This window comes from Sciurus carolinensis, chromosome 4 (genome assembly GCF_902686445.1).
Source record: "Sciurus carolinensis chromosome 4, mSciCar1.2, whole genome shotgun sequence".
Classification (NCBI taxonomy): domain Eukaryota; kingdom Metazoa; phylum Chordata; class Mammalia; order Rodentia; family Sciuridae; genus Sciurus; species Sciurus carolinensis.
In genome coordinates, this window is record NC_062216.1 from 160,566,298 (window position 1) to 160,587,167 (window position 20,870).

At 45.7% G+C, this 20,870-nt stretch overlaps 1 protein-coding gene and 1 non-coding gene across 3 annotated transcripts in view; one reads left to right on the plus strand and one right to left on the minus strand.

The window, feature by feature from the left end:
- The first annotated feature begins 577 nt into the window (after window positions 1-577).
- Window positions 578-20,870, plus strand: part of C4H12orf75 (chromosome 4 C12orf75 homolog) — a 34,701-nt gene continuing 14,408 nt past the window's right edge. Inside the window, exons 1-2 of one of the 2 annotated variants that reach the window (XR_007108127.1) lie at window positions 578-845; window positions 12,397-12,421. Coding sequence is in view for 1 of the 2 variants with exons in the window: in XM_047547949.1 (XP_047403905.1) it covers window positions 800-845; window positions 12,397-12,421 (71 nt within the window). In the remaining variant the exon portion in view is untranslated. The remainder of the gene's footprint in view (window positions 846-12,396; window positions 12,422-20,870) is intronic. The other variant, XM_047547949.1, reaches the window with a different exon arrangement.
- Window positions 13,010-13,083, minus strand: Trnat-ugu (transfer RNA threonine (anticodon UGU)). Its single transcript has one exon. It is a non-coding gene; the product is annotated as a tRNA-Thr (tRNA).

Below are 20,870 nucleotides of genomic sequence, written 5' to 3' on the forward strand. Positions count from 1 at the left end.
ATAATAGCCGGCATTAAAGGTCAGGCACTGTGTCGGGTGTTTTACAGGACCCGAGTCAAGGCCATTTTGCAGGTGTCAGTGGGCAGGGCTTGGAACCCAGACAGTCTGACTCCAACAGTACGGCCCAACACAGCTGGTCATTAACTCAGCGCGCAGGTTACAGACATCGTGACACTCATTTTAAAATGGAGTAGCTTCTATGACCGACCTGGGAAAGAACAGAGCCGCATTTAATCTCCTGTTAAAGCAGGAGACAATTTTGTTTTTGGCTTCAGGTCTGAACATCATCTACTCGGTCACCTTCCCTGGGCGTCCACGACGCTCAGAACAGGTGCCCCCCACTTCCTCTGCTCCCCACATCCTGGGGCAGGGAGGGGAAGTGAGGAAATGAGAGAAGACCAAGGGGAAGCGGCGGGTGGGCGGGTGGGCATCCTGCGCTCGCAGCCCCGCCCGCGCCGGCCACGCCCTCGCCCCAAACCCACTTTAAACTCCCGCCCCTCAGACCAGCCACCAATGCGCGGCCAGGGGCGCGCAGGACGCTGCGGATTGGCCGGAGCCGCGGTTGCCGGGGTGACGGGTGGGTCCGGCGGGGTCCCCGGCGGGGCGGGGCGGGGCGGGGGTGCCGGGCGATTTCCGCCCCGCCCGCCCGCGCCCCCCGGCGGCGGGAGGGGCGTCCCCGGCGCGTCCCCCGCTCTGCGCCCGCCGGCCTCCCGCTCGGGGCGCGCCGCTCTCGGCTGGTCTCCGCCCCCAGGACCCGCGGCCGCGAGCTCCCGAGCGCGGCTTCCCGGCCGGCGGCGCGATGGGCTGCGGGAACTCCACCGCCACCAGCGCGGGCGCGGGTCGAGGTGAGCGCGGCGGGAAGCAGAGCGCGGCGGGAAGCAGGGCGCGGCGGCCTGGGGCAGGGAGGGCGCACAGCCCCTCGCCCCTTCCCCGTTCTCGGGACCCGGCAGATCGCCCGTTTCTGGAAAGACCGAAAGCACGGCCGGTCCCCTGCGCGGGGGCGGCCACGCCTGGACCGCGCGAGCCTGCGGGGCGAGCGGCGGAGGGCGCGCGGGCGGACCCGGGCGGGGGTCCCTTGCGGGGTCAGGGCTCACGCTCTTCTGGGCGAGGGTTCCCAGAGCGGCCCACGGTCCGCTCCCTTCACCTCCCTCTCTCCCTCCTGGGGGCCTCGCCCCCACCCCCTCGGATCCGAGACCCGGCACCTGGAAAAGTGCCGCAGAGCCCGTCAGGACTTTCCGGTGGATGGGTGCGGGTGGGGTGCGGCTGGGGTGCGGCCGGGGTGCAGGAGGGGTGCGAACAGGGCTCCAGAAACGCACCCCTCTTTCCCGATTGCTTTTGCCCGGCTGGGTTGCTGTTAGGGTTGCTGTGAGGAGCTGCAGTAAGCTTTAGATGTGAGTGGCAGAGCTTCGTTATCAGCAGTTCTGTTGATGGCGTGTTTCGTTTAAGCACGTATTGAAACTTCGTTTTACACCCCTTCATTTGGTTGATTGGCGGGCAGGTCTAGATTCCCCTGGCTAACCAGGCTTTGTGTCAAGTGAGTATTCTAAAACTCGACTCTTCCCTTGAACTCAGTTGGTGTCACCCTATTTAAGATAGTTTGGCTCTGTCAAAGCTGTCTGCAGACCTCTTCTAGTGTCGTTTTGATGAGAGCTCCTCTCCTAGCTCCTTCGCTTGAGATCTGTCAGATCCCGCCCTAACCAGCAAATGCAAACAGCAGTCGGCTACTGCAGTATTTCTTAGGCGGGCAAGGATGCCCCATCAATGACTTTGTAACCTTGGGCTTGTCACTTCCCTTAACCTAGACCTGGAGCCTTATGTATTTTAAAGTTTATTTTGACATTCACGTAGTGTTGAAATATGCTTACTTAATCGGCCAAGTTTATTTTTCCTTTTTTAAAGATGATCATATATGTAGAACATTCATTTTCAAGAGAAGGAGCTCAAATATGTGGGATTCTAGTCCTAGTGATGAGCCCAGGTAGTGATTCCTTGAAAGGTTTATCTGTTACATATAAACTTTACCATCTTAAATTAAATTCTGTCCTTGTGATATACAGAGAACCACTTGGGAGCAAATCTTTCAGATTCACCTAACAGTGTGAAGCAGGTTATTTAGTTAGTGCCGTATGCCAATGGGGACAAGGGCAGGATTCAAAGCTTAGAGGGACCGGAAAGCTCTACATGGAAACCTGGAACAGTGTCAAGGTCACACCCACACAGAGAGCCCTGTCTCTTATCCTATCAGGTACTCTGGCCCCATGCTATCCACTTCATGTATACCCTACTGTAAAAAAACTTGAGAACAATTATCCACGTTAAAAAAAAAAAAAAAAGTGTAGGAAGGATTTGTGACAGATTTCATTAAAAGGTTGCTAGTTTATTTACTTTCTTTTTTTTTTTATTAATGAACTTTGTCAGGTTTGGAGTTAGATGGAGGAATACCATTGCTAAGTGAAAATCCGAATAATGATAAGGTATCTCTGAAATGTTAACCTCAAGAATATTTAAATATTATGTTTAATATTTCTTAGTCAAATATTTGATTGACTTTTTTTTTCATTAAGAGCACACCCCTTATTAAGTAAAGGGAGTTATAGTTACCTTGAAAAAAAAAGAAAAAACACTCCAAGGGCATATCTTTACTCATTGCATCACTTTGGTTTATGAAGGATGGAGCATATAAGACCATGCTGTTCCCTCTCACCTGCTCTTTGCTAAAAAATTACCTTCTGTTCAGAGAAGAATGAGCCAGTGCAGGCAGACTGTGGAATGGGAAGGAAAGCACCATGAGTAGGCAGTTGCTGCCTTACCTCTTTGGAGGACCTGCCTTTGCCTTTGAGAAGTTATTCCCAAACACTTCCCTGCTTGTGTGGATTCGGTCATTGTTATTTTCTGTCTGCTGATGGTGGGAATTAAGTTTCAGAAAGGCAGTGCCTTGAGATGAGAGAGGGAGGGGTGAGAAGAGTACACCACCCGATCAATGGGAGTGTTACATCTTTCTCCACCCTGAGCTCTGACACCAGCACCCTACATACACTTCATTGACCAAGCGCTACAAAGTTGCACTGAACCCAAGTGCTTCTGAAATGTGGTAAATAGAGGTTGTCCCTGTCCTCTAGGTACTTACAGAGCACAGCTTCAGAAATGTTCCAGGAATCCTACAGTTCAGTAGCCACATGGAGAAAAAAAAGTCCAAAGAAGGGTGGTGGAAAGGATGCTGAACTTGAGGTTTGCAAAGCGGGGCTTACACTTGGCTTTGGCACTGTGCTGATTGTGTTCCTGTGGACATTTCATTCTGCTTTTCTGTATTTCATTTCCTTCATCTATATAATGAAAATATTTGGATGTACCCCACATCATGGGGCTTATGTGAAACTCAGAGTAATGTGGAAAAGCATTCTATAAATGGTAACTACCATTTTGTAGTAAAATATTATCATGTTAAAGATGAAGTGGCTTTCCTTGAATATTTTTCTATAAGAAAATGGCAAATCTACTTTTGTGTATTAACATGTTTTATAATGACCCCCAAACTTGAAGTCACCATTATAAACCCTCTTTTATTCCCTGAGCAATTCAGGTAAACCCAGATAATTGTTTCCTCTGTCTCTGAGCTACCTGGACTGTTGCCTTACTTTGCTTTTGGCTGGTGAATTTGGTTAATATGGCAGATTGATGCACAGTAATGATGACTTGAGTAATTTCGATTTAATTGCTCACATCAGTGGAGAAAGTGATGTATATTAAAATGGTCCAGTGATGTAAAGAAAGTGAGATGGGTCAGTCCATTAATACATCTGAGTAGATTTACCCCTTTGGGGGATTTCTAACTGCAAGCTTATGCATGGTCTGGCCCTGTGTGCTGAGCACTCTGCTGGGAACTTTTGGGGGCAAGGATTAGGGCAGCCAGTAGTGGATGACTGTGTTATTGTCAGGGTGTCCGATTGGGGTCCATCCAGGTCCTTGGTGTTCTGAATAAAGAGTTGAACAAGACACACACAACTAACAGACAGAGTAGAGATGTAGTGAAGCTGAAGGTGAAAGCCGCACTCTGGTAGGTGAAGCGGAGTGGGCTGAGCAAAAGAGGAGCTCAAGGCCAGATGTCTGGAAATAGTGTCTTATGTGCTGAACTGTGAGGCTCTCTGCTCTATGTGGATGTGATTGAAGACCTTACCCCATTTGCCCCCATTGGTACCTGATTAGAACAGTGTCTAATTTCCCTCCGTTGGTTACTTTAGAAAACCTAATTAGAATACTGCCCACTTTACCCTCATTGGTCATTTTAAAATTCTGAACCTGTGACAGGAGTTGTCATGGTGATGAGTCCTCAGTGGTGGGAGTTGTCATGGTGATGGGGCTTACCGGAAACAGGGACATAACTTGTCTCTTGTCCTCCAGCAGCATCCTTCTTAAGCCCTCCCTCCGCCATCTAGGTGTCCCTGAACTCCTGCCTAACAATTGTAGAACGCAAACTTACTTGCTGTTGAGAAGCTGATAGTCTCAGAGGGGAGATCAAGCACGTGGAACCATTGCAGAGCAATATGGAGTAGAATGCACCTTGAACCTCCAGGTGCCCTGGAGGTGTTGAATGACAGTTTAATCAGAGAAGCCTTCCTGGAGGAGGAGGTGAGCTGTTACCGCATGAGGGAGTGTAAGAACCCTTTTGAGTGCTCAAAAGCTCTCCTTTTTAATATGAGCACTCTCTCAAGGTAGGGATATGATTTTTCCCAGCCTAGAACTATATAGTAGGAGGGCTTCTTACATTTTCCATTTTGTGAGGACTCAGCACATTTTTCCTGCATAGTCTAGTCTAGATCCTAGACCTTGATCTGTGGAGATACATCTGGATTAAATAGTCTATTTAACATGTCACATGTACTACAAGGCAGGGAGCATTTGTCACAGCCACAGAGACAGCTTCGTAATGTAAACCCAAACCCCTTTTTATGTAAACCAGGAGGTCCCTTAAACTTTCAAACGGTTCCAAATATCTCCAGTACCCTCTTTCAATGCAGACTAATTATTTGCCTGCAGGAGAGTTATTTTGTTGGCAATAGTTTGTTGAATCAGTTAGTTGTAGGTTTTGCCAGAGATATGTAATTGACAACTCTCTGACCATAATTTTGTGGGAGGTTTATTGTCAGAATGTTTCTAAATTGGTTCTCCTGCTATTTATATAACAATAGAGGGGGAGGAGGAAGAAGAGGAGCAGGAGCTTAATAATTATTTATTTTAATATCAGTGTACCCAGGAAGTTAATAGATTCCGATTCCTTTTGAGTCCAATTATTTAGATTAGTTATTTCCTTGTCTTCAGTTAGCTAGCTAATTATGTCCCCTTTTGCTGGAGCTCCATTGGTCCAGCCTTAATTGACATCTGTAGATGGTTCGGTAGTGTTGAAATGGTGCACCGGTACTTAGCATTGGTCCATGCCTCTTGGGGGAAATAATATAAAACGTGGTTGATACCATGGAAGAAGTCTTTTGTATCTTGCATGACTCCCTCTTCCCCTCACGTGAAAATAGAAAGGTCACCATCCTCCTTTCTGTCCTTTACACATGCTGAGCTCCCTCTTGTCTTCTCTGAATTACTTTTTGCTGGGAGCTGACATTTGTCTCTTGTCTCTTGTGTCCCCTTCCCCCCTCAGGCCCACACATGTGAGCCCACACTTGGTCTTCACAGTGGACCCCAGCCTCTAGACCCATCGTCACACTTTTAGTGGAATTTATATTTTGGCTCTCAAAAATATTTGTTGAATATTTGTTGAAAATATTTGAGGATATTTGAGAAATGAAAGAAAATTAAGTTCTATCTTAAGAGGCACACTGTCACTGTCGTAGGAATTGAGGGGATGATATAAAACCTCAAGTAATCAGGGAAGCCTGCTTGGGAGAAGCGGGACTTGATTTGGCTTTGAAGAATAGTTAGGGTTCGGGCAAGGAGAATAGGGAGTGCTTGTGGGGTGTGTGGCCTGGCTGCCTTTGGTAGTTCGTGGTGGTTGCTGGGAGTGGGAGGGAAGTAAGAATGTTCAGGATGGGGTGAGGAGGCTGGAGAGGCAGTGATGTAGAATTGAGAGTGGGCTTTAGAGCCAGGAGGTCGGGATTGGAGACCTACTTTTACTGTTCATCTGCTGTGTGACCATGGGTAACTTGCTTAAGCTGTCTGTTCCTTAATTTCCTCAACTGTAAAATGGGGTGCAAGAATATAACCTACTTAAGATTAAATGAGTTAGTTTACTTAAACTGTTTGGAACAGTCTCTCACACCGCAGATCCTCGTGTTATTATTGTAGGGAAGTCTGTATGTCCCCTGTGGTCTGTAATGTAGAGGGAAAGGCATTTGTGACTGGTGTGGATGGAGATTAAGCTGCTGCAGGTGTGTGCCTACAGAAGCTGCTGTCTGGAGGTGATGACAGAGAGGGGGATTCCTCCGCTCTGACTGTCACCCTGGGATGGAGGCAGGAGTTTCTGTGTGTCATCCGCACTCTGAGCTAACAGACTGGACGTAGTAACCATGTGGATGGTTCGCAAAGGTGTCCCAGAGTTCCTCACTGCCACTTACGAGCCACTTACCTGCAGTTCAGTATAGACATGGTGTCAATCGCGTCCTAGCTGCCAACGTCACCAGGCTACCTCATGTGGGTACTAATTATCTGGCTGCCTTTATTTTTGATTTTTACCTGCCTAAAATAGAACTGCTCAGCAAAGACAGCCTGTAAACAGAGAGGGTTTCTGTAAGAGCTTCCAGAGTCGTTGGCAGAATTTTTGATTTCTAGGACACATTGACCTGAAATTTTTTCCATTATTTGAATAAATCACTTATGAATCTGTATTTTTTATTGGCTTCTTAAAAATAAATGCTGCTTGGGATATACTAATGAGCTGCTGTTCCAGTTCTTTTGGCCACACTGAGACTATGACATAGTTTTAGAACTATTACGGGTCAAAGGTACCCATAGAAAACTGTCAGAATTAAAGAGAATTTTGTTTATTTTTCTGTAGTTATGTTTGTGCAGTTGTCAATGGGACTTTAAAAAAAAAAAGTAAAACATTCCTACATGTTTTTATTATTTCCCATAAGAACCATAGTCATTTGTTTCTTATTATCTATGCTGTAAGAAGAGCGATTTGTAAATCTTGGGTATTTTTTTTATAAATTCTCAATGTACATGATTTTTAGTGTATGTCTGCCTGTGTATGTGTATGTGTGGGCTGCCACCACTGAGTTTAAAGAATGAAATATGACAATATATACTTTGGCAATTTAGTTACCGGTGAATATTTCTAGGATATTGCACAAACTCTATAAAGTGCATATAGTATAGTGATCAAAAAAAAAGGTTTGCTTTGGTAGTCTGTTTTTTCCAGTGTAAAATCCTGTGATCTTTTAAAGAGTAAGGGACTGGAGGTGTAGCTCGGTGGTGGAGTGCTTGCCTAGCGTGAGTGAGGCCCTAGGTCTCATCCCCAGCCCCACCAAAAAAAAAAAAAAAAAAAAAGTATTTTCTCAGAATTTGCCGAGTGCGAGGAGCCTCTCCCATCAGTGAGCGCATGACTGTGGGCCACGTTGAAGGCGTTCTGGGCAGTGTGACTCACTCTTCTTAACTTACAAGACAGACTGATGAGATCTCAAAGGAACATCTGCCCATTGGAACCAAGATGATGTATAGCGCCACTTAAAATTACCAAACCATGCAGCTGGCTTGCTTAATCATTGGCTGGAAATGCATTGTGTGTTTTTGGGATATATGATATGTCACATTAAATGTAGCCCCCCTCCCATGTTAATTTTGTTATGTTTCTTTTCCCAAGAGAATTCCTTTTTTTTTTTTTTTTTCGAGGAGGGAGAAAACAGGGGTAAGAATCAGTAGTCTGCTGAACAGTGGTCCCTGTAAAGGTATGTCCATGTCCTCATCCCTGGAATGTGCAGATGTGACCTTATTTGGATAGAGGGTCTTTGCCAGTGTAATTAAGTGGAGGATTTTGAGATGAAGAGGTGATCCTCTGTGATCTGGGTGAGCCCTAAATCAAGTGTCCTCAAAAGGGACTGAAGAGAAGGCAGATGCAGAGAGGAGGAGGTGCTATAAAGACGAAGGGAGAGTGGAGACGATGTAGGTACCAACCAAAGAGTGCCCAGGAGTGCCCACTGCCCCCGAGGCAGGGAGAGGCCAGGGCCTGTGGCTGAGGAGCTCCATTCTAGCTGACTCTTGATTTCTTGCTTCTGGCTTTGAGAAGTGTGGGAGCTTATGTTCCTGCTGTTTTAAGCCACCCGGTGTATGGTGGTTTGTTATAGCAACCCTAGAAAACGAATACCACAGAAGGTTCTTTTCTCCAGTTGTTTAGGAATAGCACAGAATTAGCATAGAGGAAAATATTGTTAGGAACTCCACATCTGGAGCGTGAAAAAATACTTGCTGAAAGAAATACAGCATGGTTGAGTCTCAGTGAACCTCAGGGCTGGTCAGAACCTCAGTTACTATGAGGCTCCTACATTTTTATGTGAAACACGAAGAATGAGAGTTTCTTCCTTCCTGACACCCACGGATTCCCCATCATTACTGAGAGTCCTGTTAGGTTCTGATGCTAACTGCCCAGGGTTCATGGCAGATCCCAGGGCTAAACCACTGTCCACTAGACTTCAGATGCCATTCACAAGTAGGGGGCCTCCTGTTACCCAGACTTGCAAGTTTGGGAGTCCCATGACCACCCTCTCCTGGTTTGATAATTTGCTAGGGTGGTTCTCAGAACTCAGGAAGGTGTTGCATGCATTTTATCATAAAGGATCAGATGAACAGGTCACAGGGCAAGGCCTGGAAGTGTCCAAGCACAGGAGCCTCTGTCCCCACGTGTTCGGGATATACCACCCCCTGGCCTGTGGAGGTGCTGGCCAACTGGGAGGCTCACTGAATCGAGTCCTTTTATGGAGGTTTTAATGGAGGTTTCCTTACATAGGCACGTTAAAGGAAGTCATTGGCCGCTGGGGATTAGTTTATCTCCTGCCCCTCTCTCCTCCTGGGGATGGGGAGTGGGGCTCAGAGTTCCGAGCTTCTAATCAAGCCTTGGTCTTTCTGGGGTCCAACTGCCATCTGAAGCTATCCAGGGGCTTGGCTGAGAGTCACCCTAGTCAACCCTTATCATGTGGGATATGCCAGGGGTTTTAGGAGCTCTGTGCCAGGAACCAGGGAAAAAGACCAAACCTCTTCTGTGATATCCCAATATCAGATTAAGTTTTTTGAATGATGGAGCAAATTGAATTTGCTACATTTTTCTAAGTAAGTGAGACTTTTGACTTCGAGGCTCATGGATAAAATAAAGTCTTTTAGTGTATAAAGGGTAATCAATATGATCACAGTGAGGTTAAGTGATACTGTGAACAAAGAAACGATGTTTAAGTTTTAAAGAAAAAGATAATCCCAGAAGGAAATGTTTTTCCTTAGATATCCAGCGTATTTACAGTTTCTTTTGGGGGTGCTGGGGATCAAACCCAGGGCCCCAAGCATGCTAGGCAAATAAATGCTCTACTCTGAGCTACGCCCCCACCCTTACAATTACTTTTTGGTCCTTGACTGCATGATAGACCTTTCTGAGAACAAACCTTCCCCCTCTTCATTTTTTTAAAAGAAGACATTTAAAACTATGATTATCTTTTTTTTTTTTTTTTTTTTGGGCGCTGGGGATCGAACCCAGGGCCTTGTGCTTATAAGGCAAGTACTCTACCGACTGAGCTATCTCCCCAGCCCCTATGATTATCTTTATACAGTTTTGGAAACTGATCATTAAATCTTTTGACTTAAAAAATTCTAATCCTTTATGTGTTTTAGTACTTTATTTTTCCACAAGAAACATTATTACCATCCTCATCTCTGTTTCTTCTAAGACCCTTGATGTTAACCTGCAAGTCTCTGTTTAAACCATAAAGAGCTAGTTTGGCGGGAAATGAAGTGGTATTAAGAGGTGAATGATCCATCCCAGGGGTCCAGAAAGCAGAAGCACCACTGTAAATATTTGCTTTATAAATGATGAGTCACATAAATTGCAAATACAATTTAAAGCACTTGAGATTTTGTCACTGTCTGAATAGTTCTGGTCAAAGTATTTTTGCATATCTTATCTCAAGTAGAAAGCTTGATCTGATTAAATAATTAAGTGGTGTGATTAAAACGTTGCAGCGACGGTGATCATTTTTCTGTTTCTGATCATTTTCTGAGTTGATTTCAGGACAAATCGACTTAATACTTCACATTTTACACACTGAGGTACTCTGAGAGTTTTTCAAGGGTTTCTAACTATTGAAAATCTTTTTTGAAACTCCGAGGAGTTGCACGTTGGGGAGTTGTAGCCTGGTTGTAAGCGCATCTTTAACCAAGTTACCTTGCTTCCAAGACACAGGATTTCTTCCCTTTTTGAAAATGGCTTGCACTTCCCAACCCTTTGTGTGTATTCAGTGGACTGTTTCTGACTTCGCCCCAGTTTACTAACTACTGCTGTTATTAAAGAGATGCTGCCTTTGAATGAGGGACACTTGAGAACAGAAAGCTTGATCCCTCGACTTCCCTGGGAGGTGACACCCTGCCTCCTCTTGGGTCTGCTGGGTTTCCAAATGGTGAGCCCACAGGGAGGGAGAGGACTTGGCCTGGGGGTCAAGGTGAAGTGGGCAGACAGCTCCTGATGGCTGGCGGATGCGGCTGTGACCGCACAACATGCTGCCCTTCAGGACCCACTAGCTGCGTGTTGCTGTATGGTCCCTTCTTGGCTGCCCTTGCTGGCCCCACGTGTCCCTGTTTGTTGGCCCCTGAAGCAGAATGACATAGTGAATGATGGGCAGGCCTCAGACCCTGACCCAGTGTGTGCCTTCCAATTCCGGCTATCCTTACCCGACCGCTGCCGCCTCCCCTGCTGCCTTGGAGACCCTCCTGCCTGCTGTTGTCCCCCGGACGGTGCTGGCTTCCCACCTTCAGGGTGGAGGACCCCAGGCCTCATCCTCACCTCCATGAGAACTGCAGGATCACCAAGCTTCCGACCCCTCTGGCTCCCCTCCCGACCACAGCAAGCCCCCGAACGTGCCCACTCCTTTCTGCGGAAATAAAAACAAGAGCAGGGCGTTATTTTCTTTCCTGACTTTTCCTACTTGTTTTGACTCTGAAATACAGCGTTCATTTTCACGGGCTTCTGGTGGCACTAATCTTTTATTTTTTCCTATCAAAATACTCTGCTGTTGGCAGCTTTTCTGAAGTCTTTTTTTTTTTTTTTTTTCTTTTTAATTTTAGGATTTTGTTTTAAAAGATCTCGGATTCCAAAGCACACAGCAACCCCCCTCCATTCTAATGATAATTGTTTCATAAAAATGTTAGACGGAAGGATGGTCATGACAAAGTTGAGGTTCAGTGAAAGTCGTAAAAGTCTGCATGTGAGACAGTCTTGCTTATCTTTATGATCAGCTTTTAGTGTTACAGACCTTAATGTCACTGAAGTATCGTTCTTGCAATTTCGGAGGTAACTTTTCCTGCTTTCTTGTGTACTTACTGAGTGGCACATCTTTTAATTTTCTGTGACTCGTGCAGAAGTTATTTTAGTTTTCACTTCATAGATGTGGAAGTTGAGAGGTGAGCTATGATTGGTAATGGTAATTTGGTGTGCTATTTTTATGGACCAGACTTTGCTGTTTATGCACATTGTCTTTTAAAATCTCCCCAATAACCTCAGAGAATAACCTTTTTTATCCACTCAAGAGGGAAATGAGGTTCTGAGAGTTGTGAAGGAGGTTTGATGCCAGGTAGCTGCTACCTGCTGGAGTCAGGTTCTGAGTCCTCCAGGTTAGAGATCCTGGGTGAACAGAGTCTCTAATGGGTGATGGAATGGTGTCCAGAAGACAGGGTCCGCTTTTGACACATGGTGGGAGGCAGAAAGGAGAGGGTTCAGCAGAGTTAGACAAACACGCGGCTCCTCGTGGAGTGAGACTGGTGTGCTTGAGACGCCCTGATCCATGGATCCGTCACCTCCATTTCATCCTGTGACTTTGCTTTCCCTTTGTGGTAAGTGTACAGTGTGACTTGCAAGAACACAGTGTACACGCCAGCTTAGGAGGGTGGCTTCAGAAAGAAAATATCTCGGAGTCTGTCCGCTTCCTTCCTTATTTATAAAGTGGGAGGGTGGCTTAGGCAACCTGTACGATCCTCTTTGGAACCCACTCCTTGTATAGGGTCTGTTAAAAATGGGCAGAATAAATTCTAAACTTAAAATCTGGAACTTATGAATTGAATTTTGTACTTTTTCTTGCCTCTTTTTGAAATGATTGAAAAATGTTCTTCTCTCTTCTGGATGTTAGTATAGTTAGGTTTTGGGCTTAACATGTTTGTAGTAGTACTATTTACCAATACAAACCTATCTTTCCCCCCCTCCAGGTCCTGCAGGAGCAGCTAAAGACGTGTAAGTACATTAATTTTATATTGCAAGCTCTCTTTCTGGGGAAGCTGCTGTTTTTCATGATTGTGACCTTTAGATATCTGTAGGTATGACTGAAAAGACATGAAAGGACTCTGTACTGTCGCAGGTAAGATCCTCACTTGGTCACAAGTGCTTTTGAAGGATGTACTACTCGTGACTTCTGATTTTAGCCTTTTTTGACCTGGTACTTCAACTCAGAATCTTAGGAAAAGGTGATGTTTAATTGTGTTTCCATCCCAACTTGTGCAGAAGCTTCTTTTAGTTGAAAGTAAGCGATTATAGGAGAATTGAGCCCAGAGCTCCCGTGACTATGGACATCTCAGAGTTGGGGAGGAAAGGCTAGAGCCAGCCATGTTAGATGGTTTTAAGGTTGAAAACGAGAAATTTGGGTGAATCCCTGTGACTGTTTACTATGGGTCCCCTGGAAGTTTATGTGTTAGGAACCTAATCCTCAGATTTGCATGTCAATGATATTTGGAAGTGGGGTCTTTAGGACAATTAGGATTAGGTGAGGTTATGAGAGTCAGGCCCCCACGATAGATAGAATGAATGGCTTTTTTTTTCTTTTTTTTGCGGTGCTGGGGATTGAACCCAGGGCCTTGTGCTTACAAGGCAAACACTCTACCAACTGAGCCATATCCCCAGCCCAGAATGAGTGGCTTTTAAAAGGAGGAAGTGACTCAAGCTAGCATGCTTGCTCCATCTCACTGTGCGATGCTCTCAGCCTTGTTGTGATGCAGCAAGAAGGCTCTTGCCAGAAGCCAAGAAGATACTCTTAAACTTTCTGACCTCCAGCTCTATGAGCCAAATAAACTTCCATACTTTTTAGATATAAATGCCTGGCCTCAGGTATTTTGTTGTAGCCACAGAAGGTGGACAAACACACCATTCAACATAGTCATCACTGAGCTGATCTTTAGACCATACGACATTACTTAAGGGGCATCACCCTGCACGAACTTCTTTCTACTCAGGAAACCTTTTTAGGATTTCTGTGATGGCTTTGCTCTGTATCCTACCTGTAATCTAGATATGGACATTATGGGGATTTACTAGTTAAGAGTGTCTGTGGTGGGCTAGGGTTGTGGCTCAGTGGTAGAGCGCTTGCTTGGCATGTGTGAGACACTTGTTTCAATCCTCAGCACCATGTATACGTAAGTAAAGTAAAGGTCCAATGACAACTAAAGAAATATTTTAAAAAAGAGAGTGTTTATGGCTACCCTGTGGAGGTTGGGATCAACCCTCCTACCCCATATTTGTTGCATTTGACGACTGATGGAGCTACACAACATTAAGAGAGTGGGAGAAGATACATGACTCACATAATGTGACTTTCTGGGGAAACTGGTCCATTCGGTTTGAGTGAAGGAGAGGTAATGACTTTGGTTTTATTGTGGCTGGGGAGTGGGCTGGATGAGGGCTCTTGTGCAGAGGCCAAGGTCTGATCTTCCTGTTGGCACAGGATTGTTATTGGCTTTCACAAGTGCTGTACACAAGGGGCGTGATGGCGCTTGAAAGCTGTCAATGGCCCAGTACTAAAAATAGATTCAGACTTTATTACAAAGACGTCAGAGAAGATTAGGATGGGGTTGTAAAGATTTCTGGGAATTAAATATTTTTTATGGGACTTTAAGCACCAAAGAAGCAGTAATAGATTGCTTCAAAATCCTGGTTGCAGGGCTTGAGACTATTACCAAAACATTTAGTAACAGTGAATTCTGCATCTTTACCTTATCCCTATTATTGTAGTGCTTTAGTCTCTCCTTCCATTTCTTTAGCTGTTGCCAGGTTAATTTTCCTCAAGCTCTATATTTGTAGGCCTTCTACTCAGAACTGTTCCATTATTATCTGTTACCCACTGGGTTCAGCTCAGAATTCCTTGGAAGTAGGAAGGACATTTGTTCTGGCCGTAAGCTAGCTGACTGCATGGTGTGGAAGGAGATGGTGGTTGGGAATGAGCAAAACCCAGGACTGGGAGGGAAGCCTGTTCAAGGAGACTGCTCTTAGAGACCCACCTGGCTTTGCTTTTATTCTACTCTCCTTGTTTCTTGCTGTCCTTTGTTTATCTATCTGCTTCTTATTACTGTAACCAAATACCAGAGGAAATTAACTTTATAAAGAGAAAAGGTTTATTTAGCTTACAGTTTTGGAGATTGAAAGTTCCAGTAGCATAGAATAGACTTGGTGAGGGCCACCCTTTGGTTTTATCACTTTGTGGCATGGATGGCAGTGGCAGGGAGCACATGTTGGAGCAAAGTGCTCACATCTCAAATCAGAGCAGAAAGAGGTGAGAGAGAGAGAGAGAGAGAGGATGTTCGAGGTCCAAAGCCCCACTGCGCATTCACCCAGTGACTTGTGGACCTCCCTCTACGCCCTGCCTCCTGAGGGTTCACCATCTCCCAGTAGCACCAGCCTAAGGACTAAGTCTTTTAACATACTGGTCTTTGGGGGACACTCAACATCCAGACTCTACCAGCCTCAAATGTCCTTTTCTCCTATTTTGTTTGTAAACAGGCTGTTTGTTCTTCAGGGCTTTGGTCTTATTCTTTGCAAGAGGCGTTTCCTGGAACCCTCAGCTGGATACCGTGTCTTTCCCTCTCACTGCTACAGCATTTGAGACCCTCTCTGACGCTTCACCTGAGACTTATGTTGCCGTTATTCATCTTCTTGTCCTGTCCCTCTTGGGCGTTGGAGGGGTGAAATGTCTTACTATAGTGATGTGCTGTAGAGTTGTTAGCATCAGACTTTGAACATAGTTAACACTTATTAAAATGTTGTTGAATGATCATTTCTCTTTAAGAAGAGAGTGATTTTATGACTTCCTCTTTATTTTAGAGGAGTAAAAATTCCCAAAAAATTAACTGATGATTTTTGTCAACAGAATTAACTACTTCAGGATGTAAGATGTCACTTAAAATTCTGAAATCTTAAGATTTAAATTTTAGAAGTTACAAGTCATTGGATGTCATATAACTAAAAGTTGTTTTTCATCATATCAGTGACCCTTTAAAAAAGAAATGTGATAAATATAATTGGAAAAGGTTAAAGACTATTATAGTATTACTTTTCTTTACACAAAAGGTACATTCAAACACATTGTATTTTTTAAAGAAGACACTTTAGATGTGTAAATCTTAATGCGTTAGGTGATGATATGAATGAATGAGGAGCTAAGTATTTAAGATAATTTAACATTTTTATTATGAAAAATTTAAATTTTCATTTAAAAAAAATCTAAAAAAGTGGGCTGGGGGTATAGCTCAGTTGGTAGAGGACTTGCCTTGCAAGCACAAGGCCCTAGGTTCAATCCCCAGCACTGGGGAAAAAAAAAAAAAAAAAATCTAAAAAAGCTGATTTGAAATCCAAAAAAGGGGCCCAAATAGCATAATGGGTGCCGCAGGGTGGAGAACCTCAGACTGGCCAACTACCATGTTATATAAACCACATGAAACTCTTTTGGGAGAATTGTAGTTAATTGTATTAGTTAATTAGTTGTTAATTGTCGTTAATAGTAGTTAATTAATTGTAGTTAATTTTTGAAGCCAGAAATACTGTATTACTCCCTTAATCTGTATTCACAGATCAGTTCTTGAGAGGAGGCCTCGGTTTCTTCTCTCCCTTTTCCTACTCCTTTGCCTGCTTTCTGAAGACACGGAGCCAGTGTCCAGTGACAAGTAAAATGATTCCTCTGCACTTGAGTAGATTACTACTGGGTCTCCTGGGGACCTAACGGTGTGATAGGGCTGATTGTGAACAGAGGCAGAACGTCCTGGCATGGGTCGTGACGCAGAGCCCGGGTGTCCACAGGGATGGGGAGCATGCAGGACCCAGGGTGTGTGAGTGGAAGGTCTCCTGGGCACAGCTGCCCAGCTGGCTCCCGCTGGCGCCTGGGGCCCAGGCTGGGCCGAGGGCTGAGCCGAGGCTGGCTGGCTGGGACTAGCTTGTGAAGGACCTTTGGTGCCAGGCCAGTAATGGGACTTGATCTTGCGTGCTGTCAGGGGTCACTAGAGATTGTAAGGTGTTTTAAAGGATGGCGTTTGGGTTTAGGGCAGTAACTCCCGGAGGGGTGACAGTGACGTGGGGGAGGGGTGCAGACACAGAAGTCATGGAGGTGAGGCTGTGGGAGGCCAGTGAGCGGATGGCGGTCACAGGAGAGGTGGTCCATTCAAGACACCTTGGGGAACAGGATAAGACTCAGTGAACGGAGGAGGAGGGAAGGGAAAGGAGCCGCCGGGGCCGACACTGCAGTTCAGACCTGCGCCTGCCTCCGTAGGGATGGCGGATAATCCCGAAAGGCCAGGTGGCTGAGGAGCAAGAGAAGTGCTGGGGAGATGGTGGCCGCCTCGGTCTCCTGGGGGACGGAGGTTTCAACTGAGTGGAGTGAGTGGCCACTGAGTCAGAGCAGGTGTGGGCCCGGAGGCGGGAGGGATGCCCGGTGTTCCATCGTACGAACGACATCGCCCCTCGGGATGGGAAAGATGATGTTTCGAAACGTGTATCTCTATTCCGAAAGGAACGCCAGGAAAACATCAATGCAGAAAGGTATTTTTTAAGAATGTTTTTATGACTTTATTTTATTTATTTATTTTGAGGCGGTGCTGAGGATCGAGCCCAGCGCCTCACACATGGTGGGCGAGCACCCCACCACTGAGCCCCAGCCCCAGCGCCCAGAAAAATATTTTTTTTGAAAGAGAAAGAAATCAGCTGTTTTCCTACCATCAGAGACAGCCATCGTTAACATCGTGTGCTGTTTTCTTTAAATTCTTCAGTGGCTTTTTTCTGCCTACTTGTGTGTATGGATATTTTGCAGACTGAGGTCCATTTTTCTTCTTCTATTTATTGTTTGAAGTGGAGGAGACTTGGGTGTACCGCACGCTAGAGAGAAGGAACCCCGAGAGTAAGAAGAGCTGAAGGCAGCTTTGGGAGGGGGCTCTCTGGTGAGGGAGAGAACCCTTGGTAGAGGTTGATGCTGAAATAGGCTTGAGGGGTGAAGACAGAGACGGGGTGCCTGGAGGCTAGACTCCACACAGAGAGAGCGCCCCCTTGCCTCTCTCCCTGGCCCTTTAAACCACAGTGCGGCAACACGGAGGAGTAAATTCAACATGACGACATTTGGCTGCTCTGCAGTCCTGCAAAAATCAGCCGTGCTTTTATTTTATTTCAGTGAATTATCTTAGCTATTTGGCACCAGTAGGTCATGTTGGGATATTTTTGGTTGGAAATGGCAGAGGCCCAGCTTGGTCTAAACAAACAAACAAAAAGGAATTTATTGGCATGTGTAGTGGAAAAGCTCCAGGGGTTTGGCTTTAGTCACAGCTGGATCCAGGTGGTCAAAGGACAGGAAGAAACTATCTCATCTCTGCTTCATCCTTAGGAGCTTTCCCCAAGGGGTGGGTGACCTGGCCAGGTTTGCATCCTGTGGGAAACAGCTTCTCTTCCCGTACTTTCATCTGAAGTCCAGGAACAACACTCTGACCTGCCAGGTGGGACTGTACCTCCTCTGAATCAGTCGTGGCCTGGAGAACGTGGGGTTCTCTCACTGGCCAGGCCTGGTCAGGTACCCCTCTGCTGGAGACAACGGGGTTCTTACCCTGTGCCAAAGCCTGTGATGATTCCCCAAAGAAAAATCAGGTTGCTGCTACCAAAGGGGGCAGCCGTCACCAGGCAGGCAGAAGCCAAGCTCCTTCCCTGTACTGGTTACTTTTCATGTTAAAAAAAAAGTCTCCAAACTTTCAGCCATATTTGTAAGAATATCATGAATATGTTTTGAATAAGAAACGGTCAAATAAGTCAACTCAAATTTAATGTTTGTTGTTGAAAATAATAAAAAAAATACCCTTTTGATTTACACCAGATAATGCAAGCACTTCTTTCACTCAAAATTTACCAAGTGTCGTTTCACTGATTCCTTTCTTGACAAAGCCATTTTAGTGTCATGGACGGTAACAACTGTAGAGGAAAAGATCTTGAAATGAACCAGCATAAAATGCATTGACAGTCTGCCTTTTTGAAAATGAAGTTATGGATCTCTAATCTTGATTTTTCCCTGGAATCCTGTACGCATTTCCCAGGGCTGACGCTCCTGTGTCGCTGAGCCCTCTCTACCCCTCATCCTTACAAACCTAAGGGTACCTGGGGGGCTCTCCTTGGTGTAGGAGGAGGCTAGACCGTATTCTAAGGATAAAGAGAGTGGGGCTGAAGTATTATTTAAAAAGCCTGCTGTTGGGAGCAGGGAGGGTTGTGCGTAAGAGTCCCTCCATCCTGTGCCCACCGTGTTATACTTTGTCCTTAGGATGATCCGCTATAAATTGGTGACGGTGATTGTGCAGGGCCATCGTCTTCCTCAGTATCATCAGCTTTCTTATATCAGTAGCTGATCCTCATTGAGGACTGCAGGCCTAACCTAATTGTCAGCATTTTCTCTTTCTGTGCCCAGTCTGATGGAGGAGGTAATGCTGTTTCTTGTTCCCAACGGGATGGCATGCAGGGAGGTCAGGTAGGAGCTCCAAGCTCGGGTGGTTATGGACCCCGAAGCTCAGTAGCCTAGTGTGGTGCCTGGCATGGTGCTTGTTACCCTGGTAAGCAAACTTATTAGGTGGCTGAAGGGTTGCTGAAGAGAAGTCCCGAGCCTCTGACATGATAGCAGAAGATGCAGCATGGAGGGGACCCTGCCGTGGTTAGAAGCCACACGTGGTCAGGTCCACCTCAGGTGGGACCCCATGGGCTAAGCACAGGAAGAGAGAAAAGCAGCTCACCCAGGGACAGCGGCCTGGGTGGTGACCAGCGAGTGCTGCTGGAATGCCAGGCTGGAAGGCACAAGCCCGAGAAGGGGCAGGGAGCCCGAGGGGCTGTGGGTGGAAATGGGGAGGGAGGGACGAACTGGAGGCAGAGACCCAGCCCATGATCAGAAAGAAGACATCCCCTGGGGGCTGGTGAGGTAGTTCCAGGAGCTAAGCCCCTGGGGAGCCCCGGGGACATTGTCAGTGGCGCAGGAGCAGAGCGAGCTGTGAGGACACCCTGGTTTGATCGTCCTGCAATCACATGCAGGCATGGAAAGGTCACACCGGGGCCGGGGTCAGGGGTCAGTGGCAGAGCACTTGCCTAGCACGCGTGAGGCACTGGGTGCGATTCTCAGCACCGCATATACGTAAATGCCCATTGACAACTATAATAAATAAATAAAAAATCAACTGCACACCGTAACCCCACAAATAGTTACACTTATGAAGCCGTTTAAAAAGTAAGTTTAACTATTTCATGACTTATGTAAAAGTAGAAAAGAAAAAAGTTGTTAAACTAGAGAAAGTCAGCAAAATCTAAGGTGAGAGGTCGGATGGGTGGTTTTATGAATTTTAAAACTGGTCAAGAGAGTTATGGTTAGAAGGCACAACCTTGGGGCAGGACCAGAATCTTTAGTGGTTTTGGGGTTTTTGTAGCAGGGCAAGACCTGCGAGAGCATTCTGGAGTGCAGATGAAGCCGGCTGCATCTGAGAGCGCTGTGGGGTGTCGGGGAGTGCGGGCTGGTCCCCCTTTTGGAGATCCTGGCGGTAGGAAAACAGGCTGCACATTCTTGAGATTTGGAGAAAATTGGTGTCATTAGGGAAAATGGAGGTTTCTAGAGGTCAGTGGGTGGAGAAGGTGTTCCTCCTTTCTTCTACCACTATCCTGCATGCCAGCTCTTCCCGGGGAGCACAGCGGGTGAGGAGGAGCCATGCCAGGCGGGAAAGGGCAGCTGAATTCATTGCCTGCAAACAAAGAGAAGCTGGAAGCATTCTTCTGAAGTGAATATTACCACATCCTACAGAAACACATTCTGGAAGAAAGAAAGGGACCAGTATTGGCCAAGGGGCTCATCCAAGGAGACAGTAAAAGATAACTTCCGAAGAAGTGGTGGAATTATGAAGAAATGCGTGAGATCAAAGAGGCTCAAACAGTTAATGGTAAGACATTAACTTAGTCAAAAATCATTTATAATTGGTAGAATCAGTTGGAACCACCCTAAGATGCAAAAGGCACCATAGAGACATCATTAGGAAAATTAAATGATGATATACTTTCATTTGGAGAACTGTAGCGTAAATGTAAGTAAAATTTTTCAGTTAATGAATTTACTCCAAGTGCCTGTCACAAATGATAACAAAAATAGACGACTGGAAAAATGGATGCCAGCCAGAATACTATACCCAGCAAAGTTAAACTTCAGAATTGATGATGAAGTGAAAATCTTCCATGATAAACAAAAGTTAAAAGAATTCACAACCATGAAAGCTTACACTACAAAACATTCTCAATAAAATATTTCATGAAGAAGGAATGAAAAATAAAAATGAAAACCAGCAAAGGGAGGAACTACACTAGAAGAATAGTCAATCAAAGGAGAAACTAAGTCAAAGTAGAAACCAGAAATAAATCAAAATGGAAGGGAATAAAA